General features: G+C 31.9%; 2 protein-coding genes across 4 annotated transcripts in view; one reads left to right on the forward strand and one right to left on the reverse strand.

Annotated features, from left to right (window-relative positions):
- The window catches only part of Dab (DAB adaptor protein), a 115,114-nt gene that overhangs the window by 53,150 nt on the left and 43,882 nt on the right, over positions 1 to 18,082 (reverse strand). For 2 of the 3 annotated variants that reach the window (XM_074251618.1, XM_074251620.1), the window contains exon 2: positions 10,838 to 11,052. In XM_074251618.1, the coding sequence (XP_074107719.1) occupies positions 10,838 to 11,052 (215 nt within the window). Of the gene's footprint in view, positions 1 to 1,378; positions 1,952 to 10,837; positions 11,053 to 18,082 lie in introns of those variants that run through there. The other variant, XM_074251619.1, reaches the window with a different exon arrangement.
- Positions 5,221 to 7,200, forward strand: LOC141532981 (uncharacterized). Its single transcript, XM_074251613.1, has 3 exons — positions 5,221 to 5,233; positions 5,330 to 6,292; positions 6,664 to 7,200. Exon 2 carries the CDS (start codon positions 5,546 to 5,548, stop codon positions 6,221 to 6,223), a length of 678 nt encoding a protein of 225 aa, XP_074107714.1. The 5' UTR covers positions 5,221 to 5,233; positions 5,330 to 5,545; the 3' UTR covers positions 6,224 to 6,292; positions 6,664 to 7,200.

The raw sequence follows: 18,082 nt of genomic DNA on the forward strand, positions 1-18,082 counted from the left end.
AATAACGTCACAATATATATATATATATATATATATATATATATATATATATATATATATATATATATATATATTATAATGGGGTTTTCTTCACGGGCTGGCGTCGACAGCACCGGGGAGTTCCACATAAATGTTGGATTACCTGGTTCGTCGCTTGTTGGGCGCCAGGAACTTGACGTTCCACGGTTCGGCTTCAGCAATTGATCGTCGTCGGGCGGCAGGTCAACGTCGAAGAGATTCTAGAGTTCGTGGAGCGAAGAGGAAAATCGATGCGGAAGATTTAGTCGAAGAGGATAATAAAAACATTGAGACAACCAAAGAAAATCAGTAATGCGCAGGGACTGTGCAATGAACAAAAAAAAAATTCTGGATACGATCGAAATTATAAATAATGAGTTCGTATTTATTCAATGACAATCAAAATTTCGAAGTAAGAAAAATATGTGACCTCGCTTTACTATTTTTACAACAAGTGATAAATAAAAAAATAACGACAAAAAAAAACAAAAAAAAATAATTGTTTCGCTGGTTGTCTCGTAACAACAAATTTGGAATTTAAGAAAACGAATATTATGGTCGTAGCCCGTCTTCGTAATAACAATCTCTTTTTTTTTTTTTTTTTTTTTTTGGAAACAACAAAAATATATGTTTCGTATTTTTTTTCCTAGCAACAAATTTTTCGGATTTAACAATACAAAAAAATTATCGAGTTATCGTGGCAACCGAATTTTGATCGTTTCAAAAATTAAATAAAGTAAAATTAACAAAATAAACGTCTTGGCGTCTCTTTCGTAATAGACAAGTAACAAAATTTTTTTTTTTTTGTAAAAAAAAATTTTTTTAATTATCAAAAAAATTTATAACTGGTTCGTGGTTTATGTTACTGTCGAATTTATCAATAGCATCGATTTGTCGTCGTTTGACTATTGATGTCACAATCAATCGATCAGTTATCAATTGCGGCGGGTAATTGAACTATAGGTAACTCTGGTTACCCGTCGGGCAACACGCGGGACAAAGCTCGAGGTATGATTAACAACCACGCTCGTAGATGGCCCTTGATTCGAGCCAATTTTCATTCGGCATGCATTCTCAAATTTTGATCTACTAAATCGACAATATACACAACATTCCTTACACGGATTACAATTTTTTTCTTTTGTGGCACCGAATACCTGGCTGACGTCAATAACAAAAATTGCGTCTCAAAAGTGTGCAATTTCACAAAACTTCATCAATAATCGAATAAAAAAAATCAAAACAAAACTTAATAATTAATTATAATTCTAAATCGGACAGGTACGACCTCTCCGACCTCGAATTAAGTACGGACTCGGTGACGTCAACCAGGTGTATTAATAACTGCGACCGCACTTACCCCAGTTCAATCGACTTCCTGGTGAAGATGTGACTCCAGCAGAAAGTGACGGCGTGGCTGACGGCGGCAGAGGTTCTCGGCGATGGCGTCTCGGAAATTCCGTCGATGGAAAAGGACCAAAACGTTCGTTGAATTCTCGACCTTTGTCGATTGACAAATAAAATAACTCCCGAGAGAAGTTCTAACCTCGGTTCGATCGGCTCACAAATAAAAGCAACTCGTACAATTGAGTAATTCGCCAAGGCGCGGCTGAATTTACGTAAAAATTACAAAAAAACTTGTCGTTTTGCTTTCGCAACGTGACAAATAATTTAACAACAAACAAAAAAAAATCAACACTCGTGTCAGTGGCCGGCTCAGAATTGCCGGCTTTTCCGTTGTGCCAGCAATCTGTGGCTTTTCGCTAGCACAGCTACCACGCTGCGCGTCCAATCAGCAGTCTTCGATAAATTTCCATCGTCGATGGTTGGTCGATACTCAATCTAGTATTCTTTTCGGCGTTCAGGTGGGGCCCTGGTGTGCTCCCAGTGATTCAACGTCCTGTCATTGGTCAGTTCCGATGCCGGGTTTCCCTCGTTGATCGTTGACCCTCCCAGATGTCTCCCGGGTAGTTGGTTGCGAACTGAACTGAGGGTTCGCCCGGTTGCTTGTCTCATTCACTCTCTCGCTCACTCACTCTCTCGATTACATAGTTTATTACATAGTAAATTGCCTAGTAAACTACGTTATAATTTGGCGTGGTTCGGCTTACTGTTACCTCGAGCTTCGCATTCTGGCCGGCAACTCTTGGGGCGACACAGGCGCGTCGAATCCCCGCCATCCATCAGCTTGACCAACTAAACTAACTAATTTTCAAAAAAAACAAATCTAATGCGAAATTTTTAGTGGGGAAAATTTCCCACGTCACAATATATATATATATATATATATATATATATATATATATATATATATATATATATATATATATGTCGGAGAGTAAAGTACAGTGGAGTATTTTCTGACGAAGCGATGAGAATATTCTTTAGGATATTTCTATTTTTTAGTTATTTTAAGAAATGTACTGTTACTTTAATATTTTGTAAAATAAGATATAACTAAAATGTTTTATTACGGTAGGTTTAGGCCTAGGTAGGCACATGGTTGTCAACGTAGTCGGGATCCCAGGACGATAGGGGTATCATAAAATTAATAAGGAAAAGAGAAATGTGCAGCAGGCAGACTATTTGAGAATAGTTTTTGAAAAGACAGTCTTGCTTTGAGATCGAGATCGAACGGACGTCCTGGTGATCGCGAATTCGTTATTTCCTAAGTCTCGATCTATCGCAAGATACTGTTAATATTGTTTGCGCCCTGAATTAACTTAACCTTGTACGAGTTTATCTACTCATTCGTAATAATTGATCTTTTTGTAATTGTGAATATTAATTGTAATAATAAAAATGAGTGAATCACAAAATACCGAATCCCCAACAATAACTCCTGCCTCTCTGACATATATATATATATATATATATATATATATATATATATATATATGGACATTATTGCGGAAACATTCAGGAAATCTTTCTAGAACCTCAAAATGTCGAAATCTGATAAAAACTCGATTTTCGAAAAACGGGGTAAGACCACTAACTTCCCGATTTTTGATGAAAATTTCTTGAATTTTTAAACCACAATAACTTTTGAACTAATGAACCGATTTTTAAGCTCCATAAAGAAACACTAAGTTTAAATTGATCAAACTAGGAATGTCGAAGTAATTCTAAAAAAACACTTTTTTTAGTTTTCTTTCGACAACGATAACTCACGTACAAATCAACCAATTTTAACCGGGCTAGCGGTGATCGACGTGGTTTTTTGATGTTAAGAGCTGATTAGTTTGTGACAGGGAATTTGAATTCCCGCGGGGACTAGAGTTTTTATTATATGTTATCGCGGTGAGTAGAAGCTACTCCATACCTTCCGAGCGTGAGTAAGTAATTGTACGACTTGTCACCGGGTCATATGGATCGCTAAGTCCCCACCGCTGTCCCCAGAAAACGAAGCGTAGAAAATTGCATAAGGCTTCACGAGAGAGGAACGAAGCGATTAATTTTACTGCTAAAATTTTGATTAAAATTATTCCGTTAGGCTGTATTATATCGGACCAAGTCCAAGTAAAATAAGTTATATTTTTTTCTCTTCTTTATTTTATTTTATTTTTTTTTTATTATTTTTGTGTTATTCATAACAATGTTTATCTGAGATTGAAACGGAATTCTCAAAGGTTTCAAATCTTCAAATTTCATAGTTCTGAGAAGTTTCTATATATTTTAACAGATTTCAAAGTATCGTAAATATACAGACCGGAGTAATAAAAATTATCTCCCGCTGAGAACCAGATAAGAGCGCAACGTTTCAAACTCAGATACACGTTAAAGCATATTTCCTTTAGTAAATAACAAAAAAATATATTTTTTTTTATTATAGAAACTATAGACAAATTTTAAAAGGGAAATTTTAGATTTAAAATTCTAACGGTTAAAATCTCAACACATTTTTTTATAATAATAGTATTATTTTAAAGGAAGAATTTTCAACATGTTATATTCAGAACTTAAATAATATTTATAAAATTCGGAATTTCAACTACAAAGTCCAGAATTACATTTAGAAGGTCAATAAATTTAACTGTAATTATAATGATCATTAATACCTATTCAAAATCTCATGAAACAAAATAACGAATAAATAATTTTAATCAGGAGTTAACACTAAACAAAAAGAAAAAAAAATCAACGAACTCAGAAATTAATGGCAAATAAATAACTAAATGTTTAAGGGGGATAGCCACTGTAAAATTTCGGAAAAAAAATTTTTTTTTTTTTTTCATTAAACTGAAGTTTATATATTCAAAATTATGTATTTCAAATTTTATAGAAAAATTCCGAATAGTTTTCGAGTTATAGTCATTTTTATAAGAGCGCGTCGATTGACCGTTTTACGCGCGGCGCTTCGACGAAAACGTCGCCTGCTCGCTCCGTCTTTGATTCGTACGGGTTGGCGATTGTTTTCCCTCACGATTGTCAACCGTTACAATTATTTGACTTTTAACGTATATTTTTTCTTATTGTTGAGATACTGTACCTCATAGTTTAGTTGTTTTGTATGAATACACACTCGTTCTTTAATTTATTGAGTTTCTTAGTGTACTCGTTATTGTTTACTTACTTATTTTTTTTAAATCTTCTGATCTTTTTTTTTGTTTATTTAACAAAAAAATTTGTTAAATAATGGATCGTAAACAAAGTAAACAAAAATCTGATTGTACAATTGATTCGAGTATTAGCTACAAAATTATAAATTTTTTTTCGATATTTAATTTACTAAGTGGCTGTGTATCGTGTAAAAAGTGTGGTGGTGATGTAAACTTTACTGAGACAAGTATTCGAGGATTAGGTTTTAAACTAGTTGTGAATTGCAAAAATGTGATCCAGTTTTGATAAATTCATGTCCACTCATCAAGAATGCGTATGAAATTAATCGCCGTTTCATCTTTGCAATGCGGATAATTAGTATTGGGTTATCTGGAGCTGAAAGATTTTGTGCTTTCATGGATTTACCACGACCAATGTTCCATAGCTTTTACGATCGTCTGGTCACACAAATCAGAAATGCAGCTAGAAACTGTTGTGATTTAGTGTTGAAAAAGCTGCTAAAGAAGAAATCCAAGAAACCTGCAAGCATTTAAAATCCAATGACATTCCTGGAATTTCTGTCTCCGGTGACGGTAGTTGGAAGAAAAGAGGGTTTAAATCTTCATTTGGTATATCTTCTCTAATTGGTTACTTCACTGGCAAAATCGTAGATGTAAGTATGAAATCCATTTATTGTAAGATGTGTGCGCTAATGAGCTCAAAAAAGGAACAGCTGAATACGATCAATTTATGCAAGACCATGCTCTAGACTGTCCAATAAACCATGAAAATTCTTCTGGACAAATGGAGGTAGATGGAATAAAAGAGATGTTTATGCGATCAGAGTTATTACATAACGTTAAGTATGTAAACTATATAGGTGATGGTGACACTAAAACGTATAAAAATATTTGTGATGCTAAACCGTATGGGGACATGGTGAAGATAAAAAAAAAAGGAATGTATTAATCACGTGCAAAAACGAATGGGCAGTCGACTAAGGGCTTTGAAGAAGCAACGAACTAACAAGAAGACAAAAACAGGAAAAGAAGAAAATACACAGAAAAGTTTAGGTGGGAAAGGTCGATTAACGGACAAAGCAATTAATGAATTTACAAAGTATTATGGTTTAGCAATCAGACGTCATTCTAATGATGTTGATGAGATGTATAATGCTATTTGGCAAACATTTTATCACAAGTTTTCATCACCCGAAGATCCGCAGCATTTTCTTTGTCCTGAAGGTGCAAATTCGTGGTGTCAATTTCAAAAAGCTGTGGCAACAAATACTTTGGACTCATTAGTTGAAAAACCACCACTTCCTGCAGATATTGCGGAAGCTTTAATACCGATTTATGAAGATCTATCGAATCCAGAGTTATTGGAACGATGTGTCGGTGGGTTTACACAAAATAATAATGAAAGCTTCAATGCATTAGTGTGGCAGCTCGCCCCAAAAACAAATTCTTCTTGTTCCCTTATTGTTGAAATAGCTTTATATATTTCAACAATTACATTCAATGATGGGGCTCTAGCAACTCTGAAGATATTAGAGAATCTCGACGTTAAAGTAGGACCAACACTCTACTCATACTGCGCTGAGCGCGACGCTACTCGGGTTAAAGCTGCTGAAAGCCGCATGGAGACGGCCAGTAAAAAATAAAAAAGTCAAGGTCAATACTAAAGATAAGGAGGAAGAACCCTCATATGGCCCAGGACTTGATAGTTTGATGTGAGTATGAATATTTTGTGAAAGACTAGATTTTAAAGTTGCGAGAATCTTCTTAAAACTTTACTCGCGTTTTTCTCAAAACGACTTTTTTCAAACTTTCCGGTACTGTAACTTTCGTAAATATGAACCGATTCTCAATTTTTTTGTTTCCCCGTATTCGTCTACTTAGTGGCTATCGTCGCACGTAGGGGATTTTGAAAATTTTAATTTTTAAGATTTTTAAGGCTGTTTGAGTCCAAAAAATGAGGAAAAAGACGAAAAATTTTCAATATGGCGCCATTTTTTCTCAAATCAAAATTTTCAAAATCCCCTACGTGCGACGATAGCGACATTCCTATAGATTAAAATGCCGTTTGGTTTTTTTGTTTCAGATAATCCGTTTTTGAGTTACAGTACCGGCAATGGAGGGGGAAATTTTTTTGGTGCTCTACAAAAATGTTTATAACTTTGTGATAACAAAATATTTTTGAATAAAAATTTAGGAGAATTATCCTCAACATATACTTTATAAAACAAAAAAAACCCGATCCCCAAATTCCTTTATTATCCTAGTAAAAAAAATTCCCGAAAATTGCCTATTTTTTCCAGCGTCACAGTGGCTATCCCCCTTAAGGAAATTAAAAATTAAATACTCCAACAAAAATAAATGTTAACACAAAATTTATTATAAGTACGGGACCTGCGTGGAGGGAATGGTGCGACTCCTAAAACGAAGGGACTCATGAGAAGGGGAAATTCTAAACTAAACGGGACTAATTGGTTAGAGTTTCCCCCGACTTAGGAAAGTAAAACAAGGAAGTCACGCCCAGGTTTTTCCGAGAGGACCCAACAGAGTCAAAGAAAATAAAAGAAGTCAGTCGTTTTTTGAACATTGGAAGTGAGTGTTCTACCCTCCCAGTAATAGTAGTTTCCCCTTTTGTCTTCTTCTTCTGGGAAAGTAACCTCTCGGGGAAACCATGGCGTTCAACCTCAAGTAAGTTAATTATATTCTAAAATTTTCTTCATTATTTTATCAACCTTAAATTTTTATTTGTTCATTGTAATTGTTTTATTCAAATTAAACAAAGTGATTTTACTTAAAATGAATTCCTTTTTGTTTCATTCATTTCGTTGGAATACCTTTCTCCACAGTTTAAGATCCCAAACCTATTGGTTATAACTAGGGTTTAAAAATATATAATTAAATAAACAATCAGTTACTTTCAACGTAACAGCTGACAGACTCAAATTCGTTCAAATATTTATTTATCGGAATTTACAGGACAATTAAGTCCGAGAATTTTATTGGGAAATTGAGGAGAATCTGAAGTAAAAACTTGGACCTTGGAAAAGCCTGTAAAGACAAGTAGCTGAAACCGCCAATTTTCCTTGCTGGGATAGCAATCCACCGTTGGAACAAAAATTTATACTCCAGGTATTTTCGGTTATTTTAGGCCAGTTTATGGGTAAATTAATTAAGAGGCCGAAATAACTGAATTAAATTCTGAGATTTATAACCGTCTCCAGTAGCCATTTTGTATTAGCGAGTTCATATTTAAGTAATTTATTCGTCAAGGTCATTTAGTTAGTTTCATCTCTGAGTATTTATTTATGACAATGAATTTTATTAACTCATTATTAATTAACCGGCAATATAATTATTATAAATTTATTATAGGCCTTTTATCTATGGTAAATAAATTTTAATCAAGAAATATTCTCAGACAGAAGTTGAATAAAAAATTAACAAGTACGTAATTTAGTAGTGAAGGTCATTCTCGAAAGTTCTATGGCTGAAAATTTTGTCCCTTGCAACCTTCACCTCACTCTGGAATCACTCTGTATTCAGAGTCAGAGTGAAATCATATTGAAACCAGTGTCGATCCAGAGTGGTTTTGTGCCTTTTTTCCAGAGTCAAATCACAGTGAATTCAGAGTGATCCCAGAGTGAATTCAGTGATCCCAGAGTGAATTCAGAGTAATCTCAGAGTGAATTCAAAATGAAACTAGAGTGTTTTCAGAATGTCTTGAAAATGTTTTCAACGTGGGTTTAGCGCTTTTCAGAGTAAATTCGAATAATTCTCAATTTTGTCCTTAGTATATTTATGATAACTTTAACACGAGTGTAGTGCATTGAGTTTTCATAATGTACCTAATTATATTAACAGTTAGACGACAAATGGTTAATAAATTGATAATCATATAGCATTTTTCAACTACATAATTAACAATCATTTCATTCTACAAAATAAGAGATAACAAATTTTGTAATTTGAAAATATTTTCAATTAGTTAAAGGTCTATTTTTATCTTTATTATATTAAATTATGAAGTCAACAGGTGAATTTAGTATTATACATTATTAATTGGTTCCCTATTTAAAAATTTTTAAATGTTATGAATTTTTGTATGACTTAAAAAGATTTTATTTTGAAAATACTAGAAATTCACATAGGGATCCGTTTGATCCCGGGAAAAAAAAATTATATATAATTCTATAGAACCATATATAATCTATATATAATCTATATATAATCTATATATAATTTCATATAATTTATATATAACTATATGTCTTTACATATGTTTGTTTTTAAGATTATATGTAATTATATAAAGCTATATATAATTGCAAATAATTTATATATAACTGTACGTCACTACATACATTCGTTTTTAAGATTATATATAATTTTTATATAACTACATATAATTACATATAATTTATATATAACTATATGTCATTACATGTATTTGTTTTTAATATTTGATCGAGCTAAATTTTAAATTATTTTAATTTTAAATTATTAAAATTTAACCAATTAAATAATTGTCTTCGAATAAATTAATTTATTAATAGTTAATAAATCTTTCTATCAGTGTATATTGATAATTAATAATTTACAAACGAAATAAAAAATTTTGTTCATTACGCATTGATCATGTATACGATTTGCATTACTTGTAGTTGTTAAAAACCCTGATATTCAAGTAATTCTCATCGGTAAACTGGTAAAGAATTAGTCTTTCAAGCGTCAGGTCCCAGATTCGATTCCCGAGCGTAACGGTTGTTTTTTATTTGATTCCACTCTGACTTTAGTCTGACTTTAGTCATAACGTTTCCAGAATTTTTTCAGACTGATTTCAGAATGATTTGAAAGTCGCAAGGACGTTTAAATTTTGTCTAAAGACGCTTAGAATTAATGTAGTTGAATTTTGGCTTTTTTTGGTAAAATGAAATTTAAGTCGGTGGACTGAATTTAATTAAGTTAATTTATTAAATGAATTTATTGATGAATTATTGGGATTCTAAGATGATCAATAAAAATTGGCAAGAAGATTATTAATTAAATTTAGTAGAAATTAAGAATATAAATTAGCTAGTAAAATTTGTAAAAGAAAATTGAGTGATAACTTTTTTATGAAGAAATTTAGCTAAGTAAAATTTGCGAAATGAATTGAGTAAGAATTGATTTATGAATTCGGAAAAGAAAATTGGTAAATGAATTTAGTAATAAAATTGGCAAGGAATTAAATTGATGAATTTGATATTTTGTATCGAAGAAATGCTAAGTGTGAAATTTTGATCATTAAGTTGAGTTGTAATTAAAGAATTCGAGTAATTATAGAATTTTGAGGAATTAAGTTAGCGTCCGGTGAACGATGTCATATGGAAATTGATAAATGATGTTTTAGTTGATAATCCGTCGGGTTGACGTGGAATTTAGGTTAGTTGATAATCCGTCTGGTTGACAAGGAATTTACGTTTAATTGATAATGCGTCAGGTTGACGAAGAATTAGTTCAATTCATAGTCTCTCAGGTTGACGAGGAAATTTATGGTATTTTAAGATATTTCGTCGGAGTGACGAGGCTTAGAAAATCAGAGAGATAATTGACATTAGTTGTAAGACTTTCTGGCAGTGCCACCACTGGTGAGAAGTTCTCACGATTAAGTTAGTTTTTAAGTTAATTTTATAAGTTGTTAAATTTTATCATTAAATTAAATAAATAATTTCATTTGTTTTAAATAATTTTCTTAGTATTATTTACAGCCCTCTCGAACTTCTCACAACCCTGTCTTTTCCTCTCATGCTTCCTCAATTTCTGGGACACCGTGTCTAATATCCCAGTGACGCCCTTTTCAAGGAGGAAAGGGATGACCAACTGGACCTGGGCGAAACACCCTGGTTACAAGTTTTCGGGATCGATCAATAGAGCCGATCAAAAGTTATTCCAAAAAAACTACATTAAAAAAAAAAATTGTGTGTCAGCTCCGACGCACGACTGGAGTTTACTTTTTACGAACGATTATATAGTCTGTGTAGATTAGTAAATGATTGTAAATAAAAGCACGAAGATCCCTTAAGCTCGTAAAATTAAATTTTTTCATAAATCCCTATCTAAATTTTGTAAGCAAAGAATTCAAATATTGTACTGTTTTGTACGCTGTTTGGAAAATTAAAATCGTAGATATGAATTATGCATCCATATATGGCTTAATACAACACTGTTCTTAATCATAATTTATTCTTCTTTATAAATTTTAAATAGTTATGTTTATTTACCCCCGACTTTTCATCTCTAAGACGTAGTCCATCAATACTGATTTGAACTATAATGCGTTGCTTATGTTCTCCTGCAGCTCGTATCGCCATTTTTAAGTCAGCAAGAGCAGCTTGACACATTCGGTCACCTCGAGCCTCTGATACTTCCAATATTCCTATAAGTTTTGCTTTGAATGAAATTCCTTCCCCAAGAAATCGGGTGGGCTCTTTTTTGACTGTAAAGATATAAAAAGTGTCAATTAGTTAGTTATTTACGTAGATTAGTATTTTATCATAATATACAAAAATAGATTAATGGTGAACTTTGCCAACTGTTTCGATGATTGGTTGATCGTTGGAGGACGCACTTCTGCACGTCATTCCGCTGAGCTGCGTGAGAGTTTAAAGATTCTCTATAAGGTGAAGGTGAACTTGATCTTGGAGAGGTATGATAATTTTTATGATAGTGATTATTATGATCATTATATTCATCATTAGGAGAATTGTTATTGTAACCTTTTTGTTGGTTATTCTGAGGAAAATTGTTCGTACCTGAGTCAGAATACTGACCCTACATGAACCTACATGAACTTTCATCAGCCGATATGAACCTCCATCGGCCGACGTAAACCTCCGTGAGCGAACACCACGATTTTTAATTGTGTTTTTCAGTAAATAAGTTAAAATAATCACACATTTATACTCAGATACTTAGTCTATTTTTGAAAAAAACAAATAAATAAATAAATTTTGTTGTTGGCTGCGACTTTTTCTGAAAAACTTATTAGACTCCTGAAAATGATTATGCTTTAAAAATAATTCTATTATAAGTGGAATGATGGCCGAGTGGGCTAAGTCATTATCCCGTTAGTTCGTTCGCACATCATGTCGTGAGACGAGGGTTCAAGCCCCGACGGTTGTCCGAATAGTTCTAACACCAACCGCCAGGGGTCGCTCCGGTAACCGAACTGTACTGGCGTGGGTTTTCTCTGTGGTTTTCCCATTGCCTCTATTCCAACAACCGATAGAAAGGAGTGAGGAATAGGTTAAATGCAGTACAGAAAGCACAAGTCGGTCCACAGCCGCATTGATAATAAAATTATGTGTGAAAATTTGAAAGTGTAAAAAATAAGGATGTGATTATTAGAAAAACCTTGATAATGTGTGTATTGATAATAATGGAGAACGTTGATAATAATATAGTGAAATGGATGCGCTGGGCTTCAATACGTCTGTATACTCACAAGACAGCGGCACAGTCACTAAGCGATCGCTACCATTTACTCAGCTTTATAAAAATATGCCCAATGTATACAAGTAAAAAGTGAGAAAAATAAAAAATAATGTTATTATTTGAAAACACAAGAATAAGCATGTATTTTTAGATTTTTTACAATAAAAAATTAAATATTTTGATTTATAAAGATTGAAGTACATTTTTAAAAATAAAAAGAAAAATCAATTGCAGTAGATTAAGTAGAAAATAAGGTTGATCATTATTGTAGTTGATTGAGTAGGTTTTTATTCGTTTCCGTGTTCAGACTCACTGATTATTTCGTTTTCGGTTTATCTGTAAAATAAAAAATTGAATCAAACTTTTACTTGTCAATACAGTTACATAAATCACGTATGTTTACAGTCATTACAGACTAATTACAACTATTGATGAATGCTTGTGACTCTACTCGACAATGTGCTATTCGATAATGACTCGAGTATACAAGAATTCGGTGTAACTGCATGCGCAGTAGATCGACGTATCGGCGTGGGTGAGTCTAGTGTACGTGCGAATGATACTATATTGCTTTATCTCCACCAATCTTCAATAGTATGTAAATAAAGCTGAGGTTAAAATGGATCTTTTGATATGAAATATTTAACTAGAACAACAGAAAAATAATCATTCTGTACAGAATAATCGTTTAAAAACTTGGTGACCAATTCCAGGCTGTGTCTTATTCTTTCCTTTCGGCTGAAAAGTAAATAAAATCTTCACCGTATATTTCTTCTAGTGTTCTTCCTACTAACACATGTCAATCATTTTCAGCAAGAAGAGCAATTCCGATTTTCATTCCTTTCTTCATAAATAACTTAGCGTTTCAAGCTACTCCAATCTAGAATCAACAATTATTTATAGTAAATTATAATGAGTTTATGAATTTTAAGACTCTAATATTTTTTCGGAGTAAAACATTTTATTTACATTTTCTTCTTCTTTCTTGAAGTAATTTTTTTGATGCTATTCGAAAAGAGAAGAAAGTCAATTGATTACGAATATTTTTTATCCTCGTGATAATTCAATATTTTCAGAAATCTAAAGAAAAATTTATTTTTTGAATATGTCTAAATTTTCAAGTAATCATAAAAAAGAAATTAAAGTGGAGACTTAAATATAAGTAAGATTAACATGCTGTTAACTCAAATTCAAATCACAATACTACGTTACGATAACGAGGAAGAAGATTCCAGATGATTTTAATATCTTGTAAAGTATTTTAAATAATTGTTATCAATACAACTTACTTTGTTATGGATCTGACTTAGAAATAAGGCTAGACGAGGCATTTAAAGTTGTGATCTGGTTTGCTTCTGTCAAATAGAGGAGAAATCGTTGACAAGTAGAGTACCATAGTGTCTTGTTTACGAGATTTATCAGCAGTATTATAAATCGAGTAATAGGCTTTGCGGGAATTCCGAGTTTGAATAATTTGAGTGAAAATAGACTGAATCAAAGATTGATGAAGAAATTTTTCGCTTGGACAGTAGTTAAAACTCGTCGCTCTACTACGTATCGGTATTTAATTTATTATTTTTGATTTAATTTGGTTCTCTTTTAACTTTGCTAATCTATCAATTAAGCTTACACATTCTTTCGTTTGATTTTTAATTTCCCGCTAAGAAAATCGGAAAGTTATTGTTCTTACCCCGTTTTTCAAATATCAAATTTTCAACAAATCTCGACGTTTTGAGGTCCTAGGAAGCTTCCCTGAATGTTTTCGCGATAATGTCCGTGCGCGCGCGCGCGCGCGCGTGTGTGTGTGTGTGTGTGTGTGTGTGTGTGTGTGTGTGTGTGTGTGTGTGTGTGTGTGTGACCTTCTTATAACTTTTGAACGGCTTGACTGATTTTATCGCGATTGGCGCCATTCAAAAGAGCTTGACTGAACTTAAATTCTGAATACTCTTTGGACCGACTCAGAACGGTAGATTTTGATAAATCTCAAAAAAAAACTACAAACTACAAATTTTTTTCAAATGTGGTTTTTTTGGAATAACTTTTAAACGGCTCTATCGATCGATTCTAGAAACGAAAGTTTTTTCCGAATCACTCCGAAACTCCTAATTAAAGTAATTTATCTCATTAATTCTTGATAAGATTTAAAAAACTGCGTCGAATGCTGCCAACCGTGTGAAAATCGGTTTATTGATTCATAATTTATTGCGGTTCAAAAGTAACAAAATTGTGTTTTATTAAACTGTTAGAGTTTTGAGTTCGGAGAGCTCAAAATGATACAAAAATCATATTTTTGAGCTCGAAGAGTTTAAAAACGTAATGTGTAATTATGAGCGCTCAAGTACAAGATGAGTGGTAAATTGCAGGGATGGCCTTTAGGGTCAACCATGGTTCTAATTTTTTTCTCCAAAATATCAACTGGGAATACTTTCGTAGAACTATCAACTATCTTTTCCTTAAAATTTACAAGGATTTTCTGTAATTCTTCTTGATCAGCTAGAAATAATATTAAAAATTTTCAATAAACAAAATTGTGATGAAGGCGCGCAGTAATCTATCGGATCCGGCCCTTACTTACCAAAGCATTGGACTGGATTCGAGTCCGGCGTAGACCAATGAATATTTTCAATATTTAAGTGTATTATTCTGCTCAGCCCAAAAAATAAAACGAGTTCTAACCTCAAAAGTTTACCCCCTACCGTAGTTGCTCATGACCTTAGTAGTTTATGCGACTTGAAAACAATTATATAAAACAAAAAAAAATTATAATAAATGACCATCGTATCATAATAAAAAGAAAATAATTTTTTATTTAGCATTTCCAGATTTTAATTTTTAATAACTTATAAGTTTTTAGAATTTTAACTATTAAAATCATGGAAATTATCTCAATAAGGTTAAATAGAATCTAATAATCGTAATATTTGAGCAAAATTAAGTAAAATCATTATACTTACGGTTAATTGCTGGAACTTTATTTTTAATTTTTAGTTTTCTTCTTAGTTTTTTCAACTTTCCAAAGTGATTCTCCCTCTGCACTAACAAACTTACATTTTTTGCGAACTTTGAGAAGCGCAACCCGATGAAAAAAGTTTTTGTCTAATTATATATGATTATATATCTTCATATATATGATCATATATGATTATATATAATCATATACAGGGTGATTCAGAATTAGTGTCCGACCAAGAAAACTTGGATAGAAGAGGCGATTTTAAGCACAATTGCAAGAATAAAATTTTTCGAAATTCTCAATATTTTGGGAGTTATTGAGGATTGAAATAGACCAATCAGAGAGCTCGTTACAGATTTAAAGAAGGAAAAAAAGTACAATAAAATTTACCAAGCGAACTTCATAACGAATGATATTATTGACTTATTTATTTTAAAAATAATATAAGATGTTATTTCTTTTGTTTCGAATAAATAAAAACTTTAATATTTTTATTAGAGAAAATAAAATTATTTCGCGCATTTCCTCGGGCTTACTCGAGTAATACAATTATGGTCTTAAAATTAGTATTGCTGGTTCTCCTGCCTATTGTCATGCAAGTTGTCTTGATGATTGTCCTACGGAGTGTTATGTAGAAAATCTTACTAAGTGTTCTAACGTTCAACAAGTATCTTAATTTCATCTAGTAAATCGGTAGGATTTATGGGAAAAATTATTCTCTACAAAAAAGTGATAACATCATTTCACTGTATCTTTAGCCCAAAAAAAAGTTGGAGCTGCGTCTCGGTTGAAAATTGCTATTCACTCCAAAAATTAAGTTTTCATTTCTGAAATTCCACAAGTATCTCATAAGTGAGATCACCCTGTATGAAGTTATATGTAATCATGCATGATTATATATGAGGTCATAGATAATTATATATGACCCCATACATAATTAGATCTGATCATACCTGGCTGTTATAACCCCATATATAGTCATACATAAGTCTATATATGATCAGATCCATTTATATATGTCTATATATAGTTAGATCTGATCATACCTCACTGTTATAACCCCATATATAAGTCTATATATGATCAGATCTAATTATATATAAGTTTATATATAATTAGATATAATCATACCTGGCTGATGTAACTCCATATATAATCATATATAAGTCTATATATCATCAGATCTGATTATATATGAGTCTATATATAATTAGATATGATCATATCTGGCTGTTATAACTCCATATATAATCATATATAAGTCTATATGTGATCAGATCTGATAATATATAGGTCGATATACAATTAGATCTGATCAGACTTGCGTAGTCAGATGTTATCAAAATTTTTTCTTTGAAAAAAAAAAACTTTTTTTTTTTGGTCTTCACAAAAAGTGCAAAATGATGTTTACCATTACATTTAAATCATTCTGAAATAAAAAATTTGTTACATTTCCTATGGAATGTTTAGGTCTGCTCTGCTACTTACTGCTCTGCCAATGCTTTGCTACTGCTTAACAGTCAAATCATTATTTACTTTATTATTCAAATAAATCTTATGTAATAATGAGATTCGGTAAAATAAATAATTTAAGACTATCAAAATATATTATAAAATTAATTTTTATATTATATTTATGATAAACTGATTTGATACGTTATGTACTTCATAGAATCATTGTCATATAAGATAGCAGCACAGCAGACGGGAACTTCAAGGCGTCGTTAGTAGTAGGATGGGTGACCACTGGTGTTATAGCCGCAAAATTATATATAAAGTTTTTTTTTTGTATTTTAATTGATTATATAGAATCGCGTACGACCATATCAAGTACTGCATCCATAAAAGTAACCAAATAATTAATTAGAAGTAAAAATATATAATTAAATATTGATATATATAATTATATATTATTATATATAGTTATACATGATTATATATAATTAGACCTGGCCAATTTTTGGATCTGATCATATATAGACAATTATGCATGATTATATATGATTAGACAAAATCTTCTTTCATCGGGAACAATATGTTTCTTTTGATTCTGCCCCCCCCCCCCCCTAAGATAAAAGAGTACCTTGTTTGCCGGAGTTTCTTGTTCATGTTTTAATTAATCGTTAGGTTTAATAAAGTGACGTCTGCTAAAATTTAAAATTTTTGTTTTTTTCTTTCTACAAAATTCTCTTATATTAAATTTTCCTTTTTCATACTTCTAATTTTTACTATTTCTTAATTTTGAAATACTTATTTATTTAAGTGTTCAAGATATTTATTAAATATTACAATAACTGTACATTTAATGCTACCTTCTGACACAACATCTTCATATTTTTTTGAAAAACGGTTAGATCTCGAGTTTCCGGCGAAGAATCGTGTCACCCTTAACACCTATGCTTACCTATGGCCTTATTCTAGTAGCTGTTTAGTAGTTACCAAATATTGTGTGAAACTCACTTGAAATTGAATCACATTATCAAAACTTCTAGAATTTTCTATAACTTATTTGTATCATCTATTTTCCCACTACTCGAAATTGATGTCCCTTTATAAGTTCAATTAAAATTATCATCATTAGTCTACGATGATCTTCGACTGTCTCGACGTTCTTGACTTCGATAGTCATTATCGGGCTCCAGGCATTATTTCGATATTCGTGGTTAGGCTTTTTCTTTAATCTTAAAAGCACTAACGTAATCTGCCATCACTAGAGCATTCTGTTTCCGGTGATCGAGGTACCTCGAACCGATACAGAAGTGTCTTGCTCGACACAACAAGTAAATCGAAACGTGATCAGATTATAGTATAAATAGTTTTTTTATTTCTTTGTGTGTATTATTTTCCGCGAAAAGCGTTGATTTGATTATAAATTTTCTGCCGAAAGGGCGCACATTAATTGTCGTGAAACACGAAGTCTAATTTGAAGTAAAAATTTAGTAAAGTGTTTCAAATTTTTACCCCAATACGTTCTACGTTGTCTCAGCAGTTAGCAACGAGTAAATAAAAGGTAAACTATTCATCTATTTTATTTTGATATTTTCGATTTTAACACATTTTAGCATGTAATGCATGATTT

This window comes from Cotesia typhae, unplaced genomic scaffold (genome assembly GCF_013202065.1).
Source record: "Cotesia typhae breed Kobodo isofemale line unplaced genomic scaffold, CoteBio_Ctyphae contig_77, whole genome shotgun sequence".
NCBI classification, from domain to species: domain Eukaryota; kingdom Metazoa; phylum Arthropoda; class Insecta; order Hymenoptera; family Braconidae; genus Cotesia; species Cotesia typhae.